Below are 14,071 nucleotides of genomic sequence, written 5' to 3'. Positions count from 1 at the left end.
GCTGGCGCTCCGCGTCACGTGGGCGCTCCCCCGGCCGCCATCTTGGGGGTGTTGCTAGGCGACGGGAGGGGGGGGCAACATGGCGGGGGGCCTGGGCGGGCCGGAGGGGAAGCTGGTAAAATCCAGCAAAGGCACATATAGGGTGCTGCACCCAGGGAGGAATAACCCTGTGTACCAGTACGGGGTGACCTGCTGGGAAGCAGCTCTGTGGAGAAGGACCTGGGAGTTCAGGGGGACAGCAAGTTCCCCATGAGCCAACAATGTGTCCTGGGGTGTGTGAGGAAGAGTGTGGGCAGCAGGTCAAATGAGTTCTCCTCCCCCTCTACACTGCCCTAGTGAGGCCACACCTGGAGTAACTGTGTGCAGTTCTGGGCACAGTTAAAGACAGTGTCCCCAGTTAAAGACAGACAAGGAACTACTGGAGAGAGTCCAGCAGAGGGGTACGGAGATGGTCCGAGGGCTGGAGCATCTCTGCTGCGAGGAGAGGCTGAGGGAGCTGGGGCTGTTCAGCTGGAGAAGAGCAGACTGAGGGGGGATCTTATCAGTGCTCACAGATACCTTTGGGGGTGTCAAGGGGATGGGGCCAGACTCTTCTCAGTGGTGCCCAGCGACAGGACAAGGGACAACGGGCACAAGCTGAGACATGGGAAGTTCCATCTGAAAATGAGGGAAAACTTCTTTACTCTCAGGGTGCCAGAGCACGGGCACAGGCTGCCCAGGGAGGGGGGGAGTCTCCTTCTCTGGAGATAGATACTCAAACCCGCCTGGACACGACCCTGTGCAACGTGCTCTGGGTGACCCTGCTTGGGCAGGGGTTGGACTGGATGATCCCCAGAGGTCCCTTCCCACCTCAACGAGTCTGTGATTCCCTCCGTGAGCCCAAGGGGCACCATATCCCTCAGCAACCCCCTGCCACGGCCTCCCCTCTGCCCCCCAGCCTGCTCCAGGGCCGGCAGAGGAGGAGAGGAAGACACAGCAGGTAAAAATAACCCCCCCCAGCACCCTTCTGGCAGCACAGACTGGGAAATCGGGCAGCGGGTGTGCGGCGTTCACGCAGCCCGACAGCTCGTGGCGTGTGGGGAAGCAGAGACAAGCATTAACACCCCCACTGCAAACAGCAAGAAGGGTTTGAGTTTGTCTGAGGGCAGAGGATGACCCCAGCCAGCGCCACTCGCTCGGTTTAACCTTCCTGCCGAGGTGGGTAGCTGAGGTTGCAGGTATTCATCAAAACGTGAGGATTTTGCAGCAAAAAAAGAGCCCACCTGAAGCCTTGAGGCACAGGCCAGGAGCGCTGCTGCCTGCCAGCCCCCCTGGAAGCACTCAGACAGTGCTGAGGAGGAGAGCAAGCAAGCCAGACACACGCTGCAACCTTTCCGCCTCGGAATAGCATTTATTTTTAAAAAGCACCACAGAATTTCAAGATTTGTTTTCTTTAGCTGCGACGGGGTTTCTAAAAATGGTGCTCGCTACTCGGAGCTGGCAGCTTGAGGCTAGGGGTATATAAAAAGGGAAAAAAAAAGTGAAGTAGAAAAGCAAAGTATGCTTATTTTTTTATTTTTTTTTCCCTTCCCCTAATGCAGGGTGGGGAGGCAAGGACACAAATAACGCTGCTCCGAGTTGGGCTCCCTCGTGTGAGCTGGAGAGGAATACAACATCCTGCAGACCCGCTCCGAAACCTCAGCCTGCCTCCAGCCAAGCGTCAACGCTTGGAAATACATTAAAAAAAATTAAAAAAAAATTAAAAAAGGGCTTTTTAACTCGAAAGGCAACGTGCCACGTGGGCAGGCGGGGAGGGGGGGCCCTGTCAGTGCCATCTTCCGTCGGGCACGCCGCACTGCACAGCCCTGGCAAGGGGGGATTGCATCACCCAGCCCTTCCAGCCTGCCTCCAACCCTGCCCCTTGGGAAAATCCTGAACCAGCAGAGCTCCTGCCCCTTCACACCCCAACAGCTCCGGCCACGGGGAGGTTTCCACTGCTAGAGCATGCTTGCAGCCCTCTGGTCATTACAGAATATATTTTATTTATGGAATTTTACAAATAACTTTACAATTCACATGACATAAGTTATGTTCTTTGTTCTCTTACAACACCTGAGTTATTGAAATACTGAGATGGAACTTGAGCTTCGAACCGGACACGGGAAGGGAAACACGGATGAAAAAATCCCTAAACAAGCTCGATTTGGGTCGCTTTCCCTCCTCGTCCTCCTGCTGCCCCATCCCTTCCCCGACGGCGGGTACCAGCCTGCCTGAGCCGGGGATGGGATGGGATGGGAGGGAGCTCTCTCCCCGCCATCCTTCAGTGGAGGGAGGGTCCCTCTCTGCGAGGAGCCTTGTTTCTCCAAGGGGTCTCACACCCCCCCCCTCCTCACCCCAAATCTCTGGGTTGCAGATTTCTCACAGTCGACTCAGTGGGCAAGAAACAGAGTTAAACTTGAAATTAGAAGACGACAGACTCACGCTCCCCGCCGTGTGCCAAGGGGCCCACACCAGCTCCAAGGAAGCCAAGCGTCGGTCCTCGCCGTGTTTCCAGTTCTTGGGGACACAGAGGACCTCCCAGGCACAGCTCAGGTGCTGCGGAGGCGGCTGGGTGCCCGAGGCAGGACAGACCACGCTGCTTCGAGGTGGCTCTGTCCCATAAACCGGCCGCAGAGGGAAGAGTGACGACGTCCACACGCGCAAGGGATAAAGCAGAGCCCATCTCTCCCTGAAGGCATCACCATGGCAGCAAGTGGCCCCAGGACTGTGTGGTACCTCTGGGTTGAAGGGTGCTCCCAAGAAGGCTCCCTGCTCCTCGACACGCTTATATTTAACCTTCTGGGTGTGGGACAAAGCCACCAGCCTCCTGGGTGCCAAGGGGACAAAGGCAACGCCTGGCCTAGCCAAAGCCACCGAGAGCAGAGGTGCCGATCCACGAGGATAGTGGCAGTGCCACATATGAACAGGCAGAGACCTGGGGACTGAGGGACGACTGTCAGGAGCCTCAGAGGAACATCACCCAGCTGGTACCTAAGGCAAATGAGGAACTACGGCGAGGTAACAGCAGCCAGCGCTCAAACCAGGGTACGACGCTACCGGGTGGTGCTGAGCCTGTCCCAGGCTGTGCCAAGGGCTGAGGTGCTTTGTCTGTCTGGAGACAGGCAGGAAAAATACCCGGCGCTGGAAAAATACCGGAATACCAGAAAAATCAGCTGTGCTTTCCAACAGGGGTGTAAGGGAAGGTGTGGGGAGCCCCGGCGCTGAGTAGCGCTGAGCCTTGGCGGCACGATGGCCGTCACCCCATCACATGTATCTGTGACCACCTGCGCAGGCAGGGAGTGAAGGCAGACGCCGCCATCCCCGAGGCCGTACACCAAAGCTCTCCCCAAAGCCACCCACCCCGCTCCGCCATCCCCACCCCGCGCCCTAACCACCAGGGTAAGCTGCCTAAATCGGCTCCTGCTTCTCAGCGTGGCCACGAGCTCACCACTCCTGGGTGCAGGATAAGGTTTGGGGGGGAGAAGGGAACCTCAAGCAACACGGGTGGGGTGGGCAACATTATCAATATGATAATAAGTCAATTCACCTAGTGAATCTGGGGGAAGCCAGCCCCGAGGCAGAGCTGCCAAGTGCCTGGAACACCCTTCTCTGGCTACTCCCTCAGGCTGGAAACACACAACCTAAAGAGGTTCACAGTCTATTTTGGTTTTGGTTTTTTTTCTTTTTTTAAAAAAAAAAACCACCCCCTCCACCCCACCCCGAACCTCAGCAACTCAGCAGCAGTAGTGTTCAAAAACCCGTGTCCGTTCCCAGGCGTCACAGTGTAAGGAGCAATCCCCTGGCTGGGCAGGGGACTCGCCATCCCGCCTCTGCTCTTGTGCCCTTCTGGCCAGCCTCACCGCATGGCTGCCCTCATGGAAGAAGGGTTTCCCCCTCATACAGCAGCAAGGATCTAAGAGGGGGTAAGGGCATCCTGCTAAGCCTTCTCCCACGCAGCCCACGTCCATCAGTCCAACCCACACAAGGTCCGGTTTGGCGTCCTCTGCTCCGAGCGCTGATGCCCAGAATGTGCTTTGAAAGAAACCCTCTTCACCCTGCTCTTCCCAGGGCATCGTCCGGGCTGCTGGCTGGTAGGTAACTCTCCGAGGAGGGTCTGTCCCGGTCCACGAGTGCAGGATCCCACCTCCCCACGCAGGAGAAAGACACCAGCTCCTTGCGTGATGCTGGCGAACACGGCGGGTCCCCGTTCCCCTTCTCTGTGGTGGCACTTTTCACCCCCAGCACATCCATTCCCTGGTAGGGGAGCAGGCGGAGGCAGCTCTAGCTTTGTACCCCCCCAACCACCTTCACGCACCCCCTGCAAAGGGGTGAGGAGAGCATCACTCCAAGGAGGGGAGCAACGTGGCTAGAGGAGCTCCGGTCTCCCAACTCCATCCTTCTCAGGAGACGTGAAGAGAGAAGGGATACAACATTGGAAAGAGATCCTCTGGTCAGTTCGGTCCTACGGCAAAGGGGGTGAAGCTCCCCTCAGCCTTAAACCCAAATAAAATTAAATCTGTGGAATAGCTTTTAAAGCAATGCCTCTTCTGTGGCGTGGTGTCAGTGCCCGCACAGGTACCGTCGTATGCTTGCAGCAGGAAAAGAAAGAAAAAAAAAAAAAAATACCCCTTCCCCCCCCAAAAAAAAACACCCTAGAAAAACTGGAACAGGGCTGTGAGCCGGGCTGGTCCTACCCGATCTGGATCTGGCCAGAGTACATGGTGAGCAGCACCATGATGGTGAAGCCCGTGAGCAGCCCCGCGTTCTGGATGGCGAAGGTGATGAGCGCGCTGCCGTTCTGCTCGTCCTCCCGGCTGACCTCGTTCATCTCGGGGAACTGCGGGGGAACAGGGAGCGACGGCGGGGCTCAGCGAGGGCCCCGCTCTTCCCAGCCCTACCACCCTGCTTCCCACCCCGTGCTGCCACCCCAGCAAATATCCACCACCCATCCCAGAGCAAACATCTCCCCGTGCTCTCCGCGCCTGCCTTGCCTCCAGGCTGAGGGCAAGCCACAACTCCTCATAACCAGGCAAAAAAAAACCCCAAACAACCCTGGCACGGACCCAACCACGGACCCAGCAGCCCCCCGAGGCTCATCACTTACCATGTCAGCCAGCGCTATGTACAGAAACATCCCTCCGGCCAGAGCGAAGATCCAGTTGGCAGAGAAGTGGCTACCGGCCACGATGCCGAAGGCCAAGCCCACGTAGCAGCAACAGGCGGAGATGAAGTTGAAGAAGAGGGCTTGGCGGAGGGTCATGCCGGCGTTCAGCAGGATGACAAAGTCCCCTGCGGGAGGAGAGGATGAGGAGGGGAGGGGCAGCAGCAGCAGGACAGCACCGAGGTGCTGGTATTCAGCGCCTGCTTTCGCAGGAGCTCGAGCCTGGGCTCCCCACAGCAGCTCCCTGCCAGCTCCCGGCCCTAAATTCGGACATTCAAACCCAAACCGCTGCCCGCCTTCCCCCTCCCAAACAAACGAGGTGTTGGTTGGGTGTTTTTTTTTTTCCTTCAGATGTCTCCATCTAAATTTAAACCTCAGACATCATATTACCTCGTTATTTTTAGAGCTGTGATTACTCAGTGTAGTTTACAGCCTCGCCTTCCCCCCCGTCATTACTTTGTTTATTCCACCCCACATTTGCCTTTCGAGAAACAACGGGTAGGACCAGGCTGAGCCTGAAAGAGGGGCAGACCCGAGCGCCCTCGCAGCACCTTTCCCCGAGGCCCCACGTACCCAGCTCGTGCGGGAACTCCTCGCAGAGGATGGCCACGGAGGTGCTGATCCCTTGGAAGACGGAGACGGTGAAGGAGGCGCCGATGGCCAAGCCGTCGATGAAGTTGTGGAGGCCGTCGCTGAGGGTGATCATCCACGCCAGCGTGCCGATGTCGGAGTACCGCACCTCCTTCAGCCAGTAACACGCGCTCTGCGAGGCCTGCAGGTCCTGCCACGGCACCCAGCAGCGGGGGGTCAGCACCCAGCCCATCTCGGGGGGTCACCAATCCCTCCACCGCCCAGGAGAACCCACCCCTCCACACACTAAAGCCATGCAAGGCTTGACCCGAGCCGTTTGCTTTGTCAGGGAGGTGCCGTGGGCATCCAAACGGCTCTTTTTCATTGACAGGCAGGTTTTTCACCCCGCACCCCCCGGGAGGAAGCACTAACCTGGACAGAGAGGGAGCCCACCACAACCTTCTCATCCCCGGAGGGGTTCTTGCACTCCAGCTCGCTGCTTATGTGGGGGATCATGTGGTCCAGGTCCCCGTTCTGCAGCTTCTCAGCCACCCCCTCCTCCTGGTCCTTCTTGGACGGCAGAGCCTCGGGGCCGTAGTGGCTGTGCCCGTGGTGATGCTGGGGGACAGGGGGGGCATTCACGGGTGTCAGCCACCTCTGCCATTTCTGCCATTTCCCACCCCAGCAGCCCCTGCTCTGCCTCACCTGGTCCTGCTGCTTCAGGAGCATCTTCAAGACCTTCTCCGTGAAGAAGAAGAGGTAGAAGCCCCCGAACACCACGGCGGACTTGGAAACGTAATAATCTTCTTGAGGGTTGAATCCAAACGCCTGCAGGCGAAAGGGGCACAAGTGATGGGACTGAGGAACACTCTCCAGCAGCGCCCTTGCTCTGCCTTTGCCCCTGGCACCTCTGGGGCAACGCTGCCGCTTGCTGACCCCTCTCTAAGCAGCGGCTGCTGTAGGGGCAAGCTCAGAACATGCCTTCGTGCACCTTTGATCTCCCTCACTCCCCCAGCCAAGCCGGCTGCGCCCCAAGCATTGGATCCAGCACCCTGCACTGGGCAGGGGTGCTAAAAGCAGGCTTAGACCTGCCTGCAGGGCTAGAAAGGGCAATAAAACAGCGCTTCTCTGCGTGAAGCAGAGCGGAGGGCTCCCTGGAGCGACTCCCTCCCAGAGAGGGGCGAAACACCAGCTCCAGCCGCGGTCCCGAGGGGCTTCCAGCCTCCGTACCTCGCTCTCGGCTCCCCTCCGACGCCGCCTTCCCCTTCTCCAGCCAGCGAGTGCCCAAAGAGAGAGAGAAAAAGCCCCCGAGCGAGAGAGAAAAAGGACAGACCCAACGGTCCTCACCCTACCTCGGGAATGAGCTGGAAGAGGGCGTTGGAGTAGAGAGTTCCAATCGCCAGAGCTATGAAGTAGAGGAGCAGCCGCTTGTAAAAGGTCTTCTTCATGAAGGGCACCACGCTGGCTCCCACCAGCGAGCAGAGGGAGATGACGGTGACGCAGAGGAAACCGTAACCCCAGACTGCGGCGTGCGTGCCAAACCCACCCCGGGGAATCGGGCGAGGGGAGGAAGGAGATCAACGTGGGGAAGGGGAGGGAGGGGAAGGAATCCACGCCGAAAGGAAAGAGAGAGGAGGGGGGGAGAGAAGAGGACATTCATTAGTGATTGCTTGTTCATCTGGCGCTGGTTCAAGAGGGGCGAACCTGGTGCTGGGTGGCTCTGGGAAGGGCTCTGTGGGCAGGGTGGGAGGGACGCCCCGCCGAGGAGCCCTCCCTTGGAGCAAGCAGCTCGCCTTTAACACCCGAGCTGAGCTTTGGCAGCACCCCGAGGTGGCCATCCCAGTGCCATACAGCACCCGAGGTTCCCCGAGCATCTCGTACGCTCCATCCTCGCCCCTGCAGCCCACAGGGATGCAGCTGGTCCCCACGGAGCCACGCCAGGATGCTCCGAGGGGTGGCGAGGGTGGAGCGTACGTAAGGCATTTTGTCCTGGCAGATCAGGAAATACAGGCGCTTGGTTTTGAATGTTTGGCAAATAAAAGTCGCAGTTCTGGAGTTGAAAAGGAGCCTTGAAAAAAACATCCCAGGATTCGCTGCCCGAGAGCAAAGTGGGCAATGCCAGGGGGGCAAAACCCAGCTCAGAGGGGAGGCTGCACCTTAAATACAGAGTTTTAAGGCTGGATGAGCAGGAGCTCGGATTCAGCTGATCACTGACCCACGAGGGCCGAGCAAACACACGTGTTTCAAAGTGTCCGATCTGAGAGCACGAGGGGGGATTTATTCAACTCCAGAACCGTGCAATTACAACACAATTAATTTGCGATACGTCTGTCGGTCCCGTCGGAGCACCAGGAAACCTCACGTAAGCTTAAATCCTTGTGGAAACGTCGGTCTTGTAAATCAGGGTGGGGAAAAAAAAAAAAGGCAATTAAAATATTTGTAAAAGCTGGCTGGCTGGGGAGGAAGGTGGTGCTTCTCTCTGTGCTTTTACACCCTGATCTTTCCTCTGCCTCGCAGGTCTTTCCATCTGGGTCACGCCACGAGAGCTGCCACATCTCAGCAGCCTCAGAGCCGGGCAGCTCTGCACGAAGCAGGGCTGAGCTCATCCCTCCGAGGGACAAACTCCCTCGTGAAGCAGACACAGCCCGCGGGCAGGAACAGCTTCTCCCAGCGCCTTCCCGCAGCTCAGAGCCACCCAGCAGCCTTGCAAGGACCCAGCGGGACCGGAGGACGCAGCCTCCCCGCTCGAGAGGGTTTCCTGGTGCTCGGAGGGGTGAGAAAAGCCCTGCGGAGCCCCTGAGCCAAGCCCTCAGCCTCGGGTGACGGAAGGATCGGATCGATTCGGCAGGGTGGAGGCAGAGAGGGTGCCCGGAGAGCTGCCCCTTGGAGACGGGGAGAGAGGCAGGGACTTTCTACCGCACCTCTGGGATGAGCTGGAAGAGCGCGTTAGAGAGCAGCGTGCCGATGGAGAGCGCGATGAAAAACGTGAGGACCCGGCTGAAAAAGGCCTTCTCGGTACACGGTACGATGAAGACTCCGAGCAGGGAGGCCACGTTAATCATCGACACACTGAGAAAACCAAAGCCCCACACTGCGGAACGAGAAGAAACGAGGGCCAGACATTACCGAGGCTCTCGAGGAGGGGAGGACCCCGAGAGGGGGGGGCTGGCTCCGGGTCTACACCCCCACGCCGGGGCCGGCCTCGTCTCTCCCTTTGCGCCAGACACTTCAACTGCGACACAAACCATCGTTTTCGTTGCAGGGCAGGTGGAAACGAAGCCACCGGGTTAGTTGGAAAAGGCTTTTCCCCAGCCAGCCCCGGCGTTGAGGCATGGGCAAAGCCAGCGCGACGCTCAGGGCAGCCCATCCAAGACCTGGGGCATCGCCAGATGCACAGAAGCTCGTTTAGCATCCGCTGGTGGCTGGGGGCCAGCGGGTCCCTAAACGTGCCAAGTCACCCCCTCCCACCCAGGAGAACCCGCAGCAAGGTTCCCCCATCATCCAGCTATCCCGGAGAGACAGCTCTGACCCGCGGGCACACACCACGCCAAGGAAAAACCCTCGGGGCTCCCAGCTGCCGTAGGCAACCTCCCGCCTCTTGTCTCTGCCAGATTCTGCCTGTGCCCCAGAGCCAGGAACGGGAACCAGCTGTCCCACAGGTCCCCAGGTGCCTCGTGACCCCGAGCTGCGTGCTCAGGGCCGGGCAGTGCTCGTGCCCCCCCGGTTCCCTGCTTACCTTCGGCCGAGCTGGGTCTGCTCTCCTCCGTCTGCTCGTTCTCCTCGTTTTCCAGGTTCTCGGAGGTGCACGCCCCGGACTCCAGCTGCTGCAGGATGGTGGGGCAAAACTCCTTGAACTCGCTGTGCCCCACAGCAGAGCCCTCGCTCAGGTTGTGGATGGCGAAAAGCTCGACGGAGCTGAAGCACTGGGGAAGGGAAGAGACAGGCACGTGCCTCGAGACCCCCGCAGCTCCGCAAAGAGGCTTTGGGGGGGGGTCTGCAGAGCCCCTGCCTTACCCGGGAGAGGTTCACCCGCTGCTGCGGCGCCCGGGAGATGTTGGCGTGTCCCACTCCCACGTCCAGGCGGTTCAGCAGGGCCTTGAGCTGCTTCAGGCTCAGGGTTTCACTCTCGCCATATCGCTGGAGGAGATCCTGCAGGAAGGAGGCTGCGGAGAGCGCCGGTCCCGCGGCATCCCTGCCCGCCCAGACCCGCGGGCAGGGGGCAAGGCAGAGCAGCACGAGCAGGCAGCAGCCCCGGGGGCCTGCACTGGCCATCACGATGTCTCGGGGGTGCTGGAAGAGAAGCCAAGCGCTGCCGTCAGCTTTAGCATCCCCAGCGGCTCCCACCACCGCTCCTCCACCCCACAGCTCCAGATCGCTTCCCCAGGGATCCCCGTGCCGGGGTGGGGGGGACACACACAGAGTGCTGAGACCCCCCAGGTCCCACGAGGGAACTCAACACCTTTCCACAAGCGACACAAGCCCAGCGCTTCTCCTCCACCCCGAGCCAAACCCCTGGCACCCCTTCCCTCGGTGCCCCACTCACCGCAGCGGCGTGCCGAGGGGCGGGGGGCTGCCGGGACGCGGCTCCTGGGGGCTCTCCAGCTCCGCAGCACCTGCAAACCCCGGTGTGGTTAATCCCAGTTCAGCTCTCCGCGGGGTGAAGGAGCCACACATCAGCCCGTGGCCACGCTAATGCCACGTCGGGTCCTCCTCGTGCCACCGGGGCCGGGACACCCACCCCTCCGCCTCCACAGGCCACGGGAGCGCAGGGGCCAGAGGAGGCGTTTTCATTAAGTTATATTTTAACCACGATAATTACAACGAACCGGGTCCTCCCCAGCCACAACTGTAGATGCTTTTATAGTATTTGCCCCGAGTCAATCCTTGCCCTCTCCGCTCCTTTCATGTAAGCCGGGAAGCAATAAAAGCAGGGTGGCAGAGACGGGGGGGAGCTGGGGTTCACCCGCCGCCGTGCCCTGGGTGCAAAGGGAGAGAGGGTGGGAGGCCAGGCACGACCCGCACGTCCTCGCTGGGCAGCACCCAAGCGGCTGGAGCAGGGCCCGGGCTGCCTTCCTGGAAAAGCCTCGCCGAAAGGTGGGACGGCAAATTCGGGATTCACAAGGACAAGCAGAAAATCATTCGCTGTCGGCTGCCCCGGTGCCCCCCGCAGCCGTCCCGGGCTGACGGCTCGCAGATTTCAGTCTCCTCCAAAAAAACAAGACATTTTTGAAGCCCGGCCAAGCAACTGTTCCCAAAATAACCTTGAGCCGGGTTTGCAAGGGACGCTGCTGCCCAGGGCGGCAAGGCCAAGCCTGGCAGGACCCCAGGACCCCGTCCCCCCCTCTGGGACCCCGTCCCCCCTCCGAAGGCGCCCGCATTCCCGCAGGTTTTACAAGCTTACCACCACTTTGCGAGCTTTGTTCTCCAGGAGAGCGCAGGCCTTGGAGGTTTTAGCCTCCTCCTGCCAGGGCTTAGCTCGGATGCTTTGGCTTAACCCCTCTCCTCCCAAAACGGGGGAGGGAGCTCATCTGGAGAGGTGCTGGTGACACCCTGCTGGGTACCACAGGGGCCTCTTCAGCCACCCCCGCGAGAGCCGGACACCTTCCTCTGCCTCCCCGCTACCCAAACCCACCCTTCCAGACGGGTCCTCCCCAGGCAATGCCCCGTCGCAGCCCCAGGAGCACCAACTAGCCCAGGTGGCCCCACTGGGTGGCCAGTGACTCCCACAAGGCACACAGTCCACGGTGGCAAAGGCCTGTCCCGGGACGGGGGACGCTGGCTGCCTTCCCCTCTCCGTGCCAGCTGAGCGCTCCCCGACACACACCGATCACCGCCGGCCCGTGCCAAGGCACGCAGCCCTCGCTGGTGCCAAAAGGGCCCCTGGGGTTTCTCCCAAAACCGGGCTGAGCCGGGCGCACCCAGGCTGGAAAACCGGACCTCAACCCTCACCCAGCTGCCGAACAAAAGGCAGGATGCGGTTTGCAGGCAGAGCTGGGCAGGGGTTTGAACTGCACGGGCTCGCCGCCGTTTTAGGGCAGGAACCAGGTGGAAGAGCTGCCCCTGGGGAAGAAGGGCACAAGGACGAGTGGCCTGGGGGGCTTGGACCCCCCAAACACCGTGGAGAGACCTGAGCGAGGCAGGAGGGTGCCAAACACATCCAACCCCCCCATCCCAGGAGCTGCAGCAAACACCCCGGGGACACAAACCCCTCCTGTGGCCCCTCCATCACCGCATGACCCCCCCAAAGCCCCCCAGCCTCCTTCAAGGGCGTCCTCTCGCCAGCCACGGGACCTGCTCCGGGCCCGGGGGGCCGCGGTGCCGCACGCAGCGTGGAGCCTGACCTACTTCACGGCTGGCTGCCGGGATGGGGCCGAGGGAACGAACCTCCGCCGTGGCGAGGGGATGCCGGGGAGGGCGTCCCGCGGGATGTGCCCGGTGGTCACGAGAGCGCGAAGGAGCCGCCAGGGCCTGGCAAAGCCCCTCTCCTGTCCCACCTCCCTTGGGGTCACTTCCCGGAGCTACAAACCAACCCCCCCTCTGACCGGGAAAGGTGACGCCGGCAAGAAGAAACGCTGGCAAAGGCCAGCACGGCCCCAGCGACGCCAGCCCCGTGCCAGACGCTGCCCGAACCCCGCGCGGGGAGGGCTCGCTGCCGCGAACCTGGGAGGGGGACAGCGGGGGGGGTGGCCCCCAAAACCCCCCGGGCCTGCACCCCCCTCCTGCCAGGGCGGCTCGCAGGCAGCGGCCCGACCTCCTTCCGGAGCAAAAGCCGCTCCACGTGTCTGGCCGCGAAGGCAGGACCCGCCTGCGGGCTGGGAGGGTTTCCATGCCCTGGGGCACGTCCGCGCCCCGGGGGACGGCGGCTGCCCCGCTCCGCTCCCCCCCCCCAGCTGCCTCCCGTCCGCTTCTTGTCCCCCGCACCCCTGCCCACAGGGCAGGCAGGCAGCAAATCCCGCTGCCCAGGGGCTACCCTGGCTCTCCCACCCCACACGGGCCCCCCACTCCTGCCTCAGTGTCCCCCCAGTCCCTGCCCCATCCCAGCACCAGTCCCCACCCCACAGCCGCTCCCTGGCCCCTTTGCCCCCTACCACAGCCCTGCCTGGCCCCGGCCCGGCCCCAGAGCCTGCACCGCTGCTGCCAGACCCCATAGCGGCGTCCTCCACCCCATAGCGGGGTCCTCCACCCCATAGCGGCGTCCTCCACCCCATAGCGGCGTCCTCCACCCCATAGCGGCGTCCTCCACCCCATAGCGGCGTCCTCCACCCCATACCCCACACCTGCCTGCACCCTCACCCGACCCCAGACCCCACGAGCAGTCCCAAAGCGAGCCCTAGAGCTGCCCCCAGCCCCTATGACCGGTCCTAGGCGGGGTCCGAGGTGCGGTCCCGGACCCCGCAGCCGGTCCCGGACCCCGCAGCCGGTCCCCGCATCCTCTCCCCCATCCCCATCCCATCCCACCGCCATCCCGGGGCTCGGGGCCGGCCCCAGCCCAGTCCTCCGCCGCGCTGCCCGCGGGGCCCTGTCCCCATCACCCCCTCCCCATCGCCCCCATCCCCACGCCCCCCCCCCGGCCATACCTCCCGCCGCCGCCGCCGCCGCCCGCTCCGGGCCGCGCAGGGCGCACGCTCGGCCGGACGCACGGGGAGCGCTCCCATTGGCCAGCGGCGCGGCTGGCCACGCCCCCTCCTGGCCACGCCCCCCGGCCACGCCCCGCCCACCGCTGTGCAGCGCCCACCACCGCGTGGCACGGGCGGTGTGACACGGGGGGGGGGGGGGGGGCACCCCACGGACCCCCCCCAAGCACCCCCTGGGGGCACAGGGCACCCCACGGGCCCCTCACAGGGACACAGGGCACCCCTCAGACCCCCCAGGGGGCACAGGGCACCCCTCAGGCACCCCCCCGGGGGCATAGGGCACCCCTCAGACCCCTCCTGGGGGGACATGGCATCCCATGGACCCCCCCCCCAGCCATCCTTCAGGGGTATATGGCACCCCACAGACCCCCCCCCGGGGGCACAGGGCACCCACAGACCCTCCCTGCCCACTTCTTAGGGGTATATGGCACCCCTCGCACCACCCCAGGGGGCACAGGTCACCCCTCAGACCCCTCCTGGGGGGACATGGCACCCCATGGACCCCCCCAGGCACCTTTGGGGGGCACAGGGCACCCCTCAGACCCCTCCGCAGGGGACAGAGTACCAAACAGACCCCACCTGAGGGGACACAGCACCCCAGGGACCCCCCCTGGAAGGGACCGGGGGGGGGCTGAGCCCCCCAGGCTGGCAGCCAGACGCCATCCTGGCTCTCCTGCCCGTGCCAAGG

The 14,071-nt window shown here is 62.3% G+C and overlaps 1 protein-coding gene across 1 annotated transcript; it reads right to left on the bottom strand.

The window, feature by feature from the left end:
- Nucleotides 1–1,998: 1,998 nt before the first annotated feature.
- On the bottom strand, nucleotides 1,999–13,351 carry SLC39A14 (solute carrier family 39 member 14). Its single transcript, XM_068421380.1, has 10 exons — nucleotides 13,327–13,351; nucleotides 10,293–10,362; nucleotides 9,764–10,039; nucleotides 9,486–9,672; nucleotides 7,102–7,271; nucleotides 6,455–6,577; nucleotides 6,182–6,367; nucleotides 5,753–5,960; nucleotides 5,123–5,307; nucleotides 1,999–4,855 (listed from the first exon to the last, which is right to left on the bottom strand). The coding sequence occupies exons 3-10, from the start codon at nucleotides 10,019–10,021 to the stop codon at nucleotides 4,709–4,711; spliced, it is 1,464 nt and encodes a 487-aa protein (XP_068277481.1). The 5' UTR covers nucleotides 10,022–10,039; nucleotides 10,293–10,362; nucleotides 13,327–13,351; the 3' UTR covers nucleotides 1,999–4,708.
- Nucleotides 13,352–14,071: the final 720 nt, after the last annotated feature.

Source organism: Nyctibius grandis, chromosome 33 (assembly GCF_013368605.1).
Source record: "Nyctibius grandis isolate bNycGra1 chromosome 33, bNycGra1.pri, whole genome shotgun sequence".
In the NCBI taxonomy this organism is placed as follows: domain Eukaryota; kingdom Metazoa; phylum Chordata; class Aves; order Nyctibiiformes; family Nyctibiidae; genus Nyctibius; species Nyctibius grandis.
Note: the sequence above shows the minus strand (reverse complement) of the source record. Positions and strands in the feature narration are given on the sequence as shown.

Bases quoted from the DNA above. Each gene is read 5' to 3' on its own strand.
- SLC39A14 (XM_068421380.1), bottom strand. From the start codon at position 10,021: ATGGCCAGTGCAGGCCCCCGGGGCTGCTGCCTGCTCGTGCTGCTCTGC. The intron at 9,673-9,763 runs GTAAGGCAGGGG...TCCCTTCCCCAG, and splicing joins AGCGGGTGAACCTCTCCCGG to TGCTTCAGCTCCGTCGAGCT. The intron at 6,368-6,454 runs GTGAGGCAGAGC...CCTGTCCCCCAG, and splicing joins TCCTGAAGCAGCAGGACCAG to CATCACCACGGGCACAGCCA.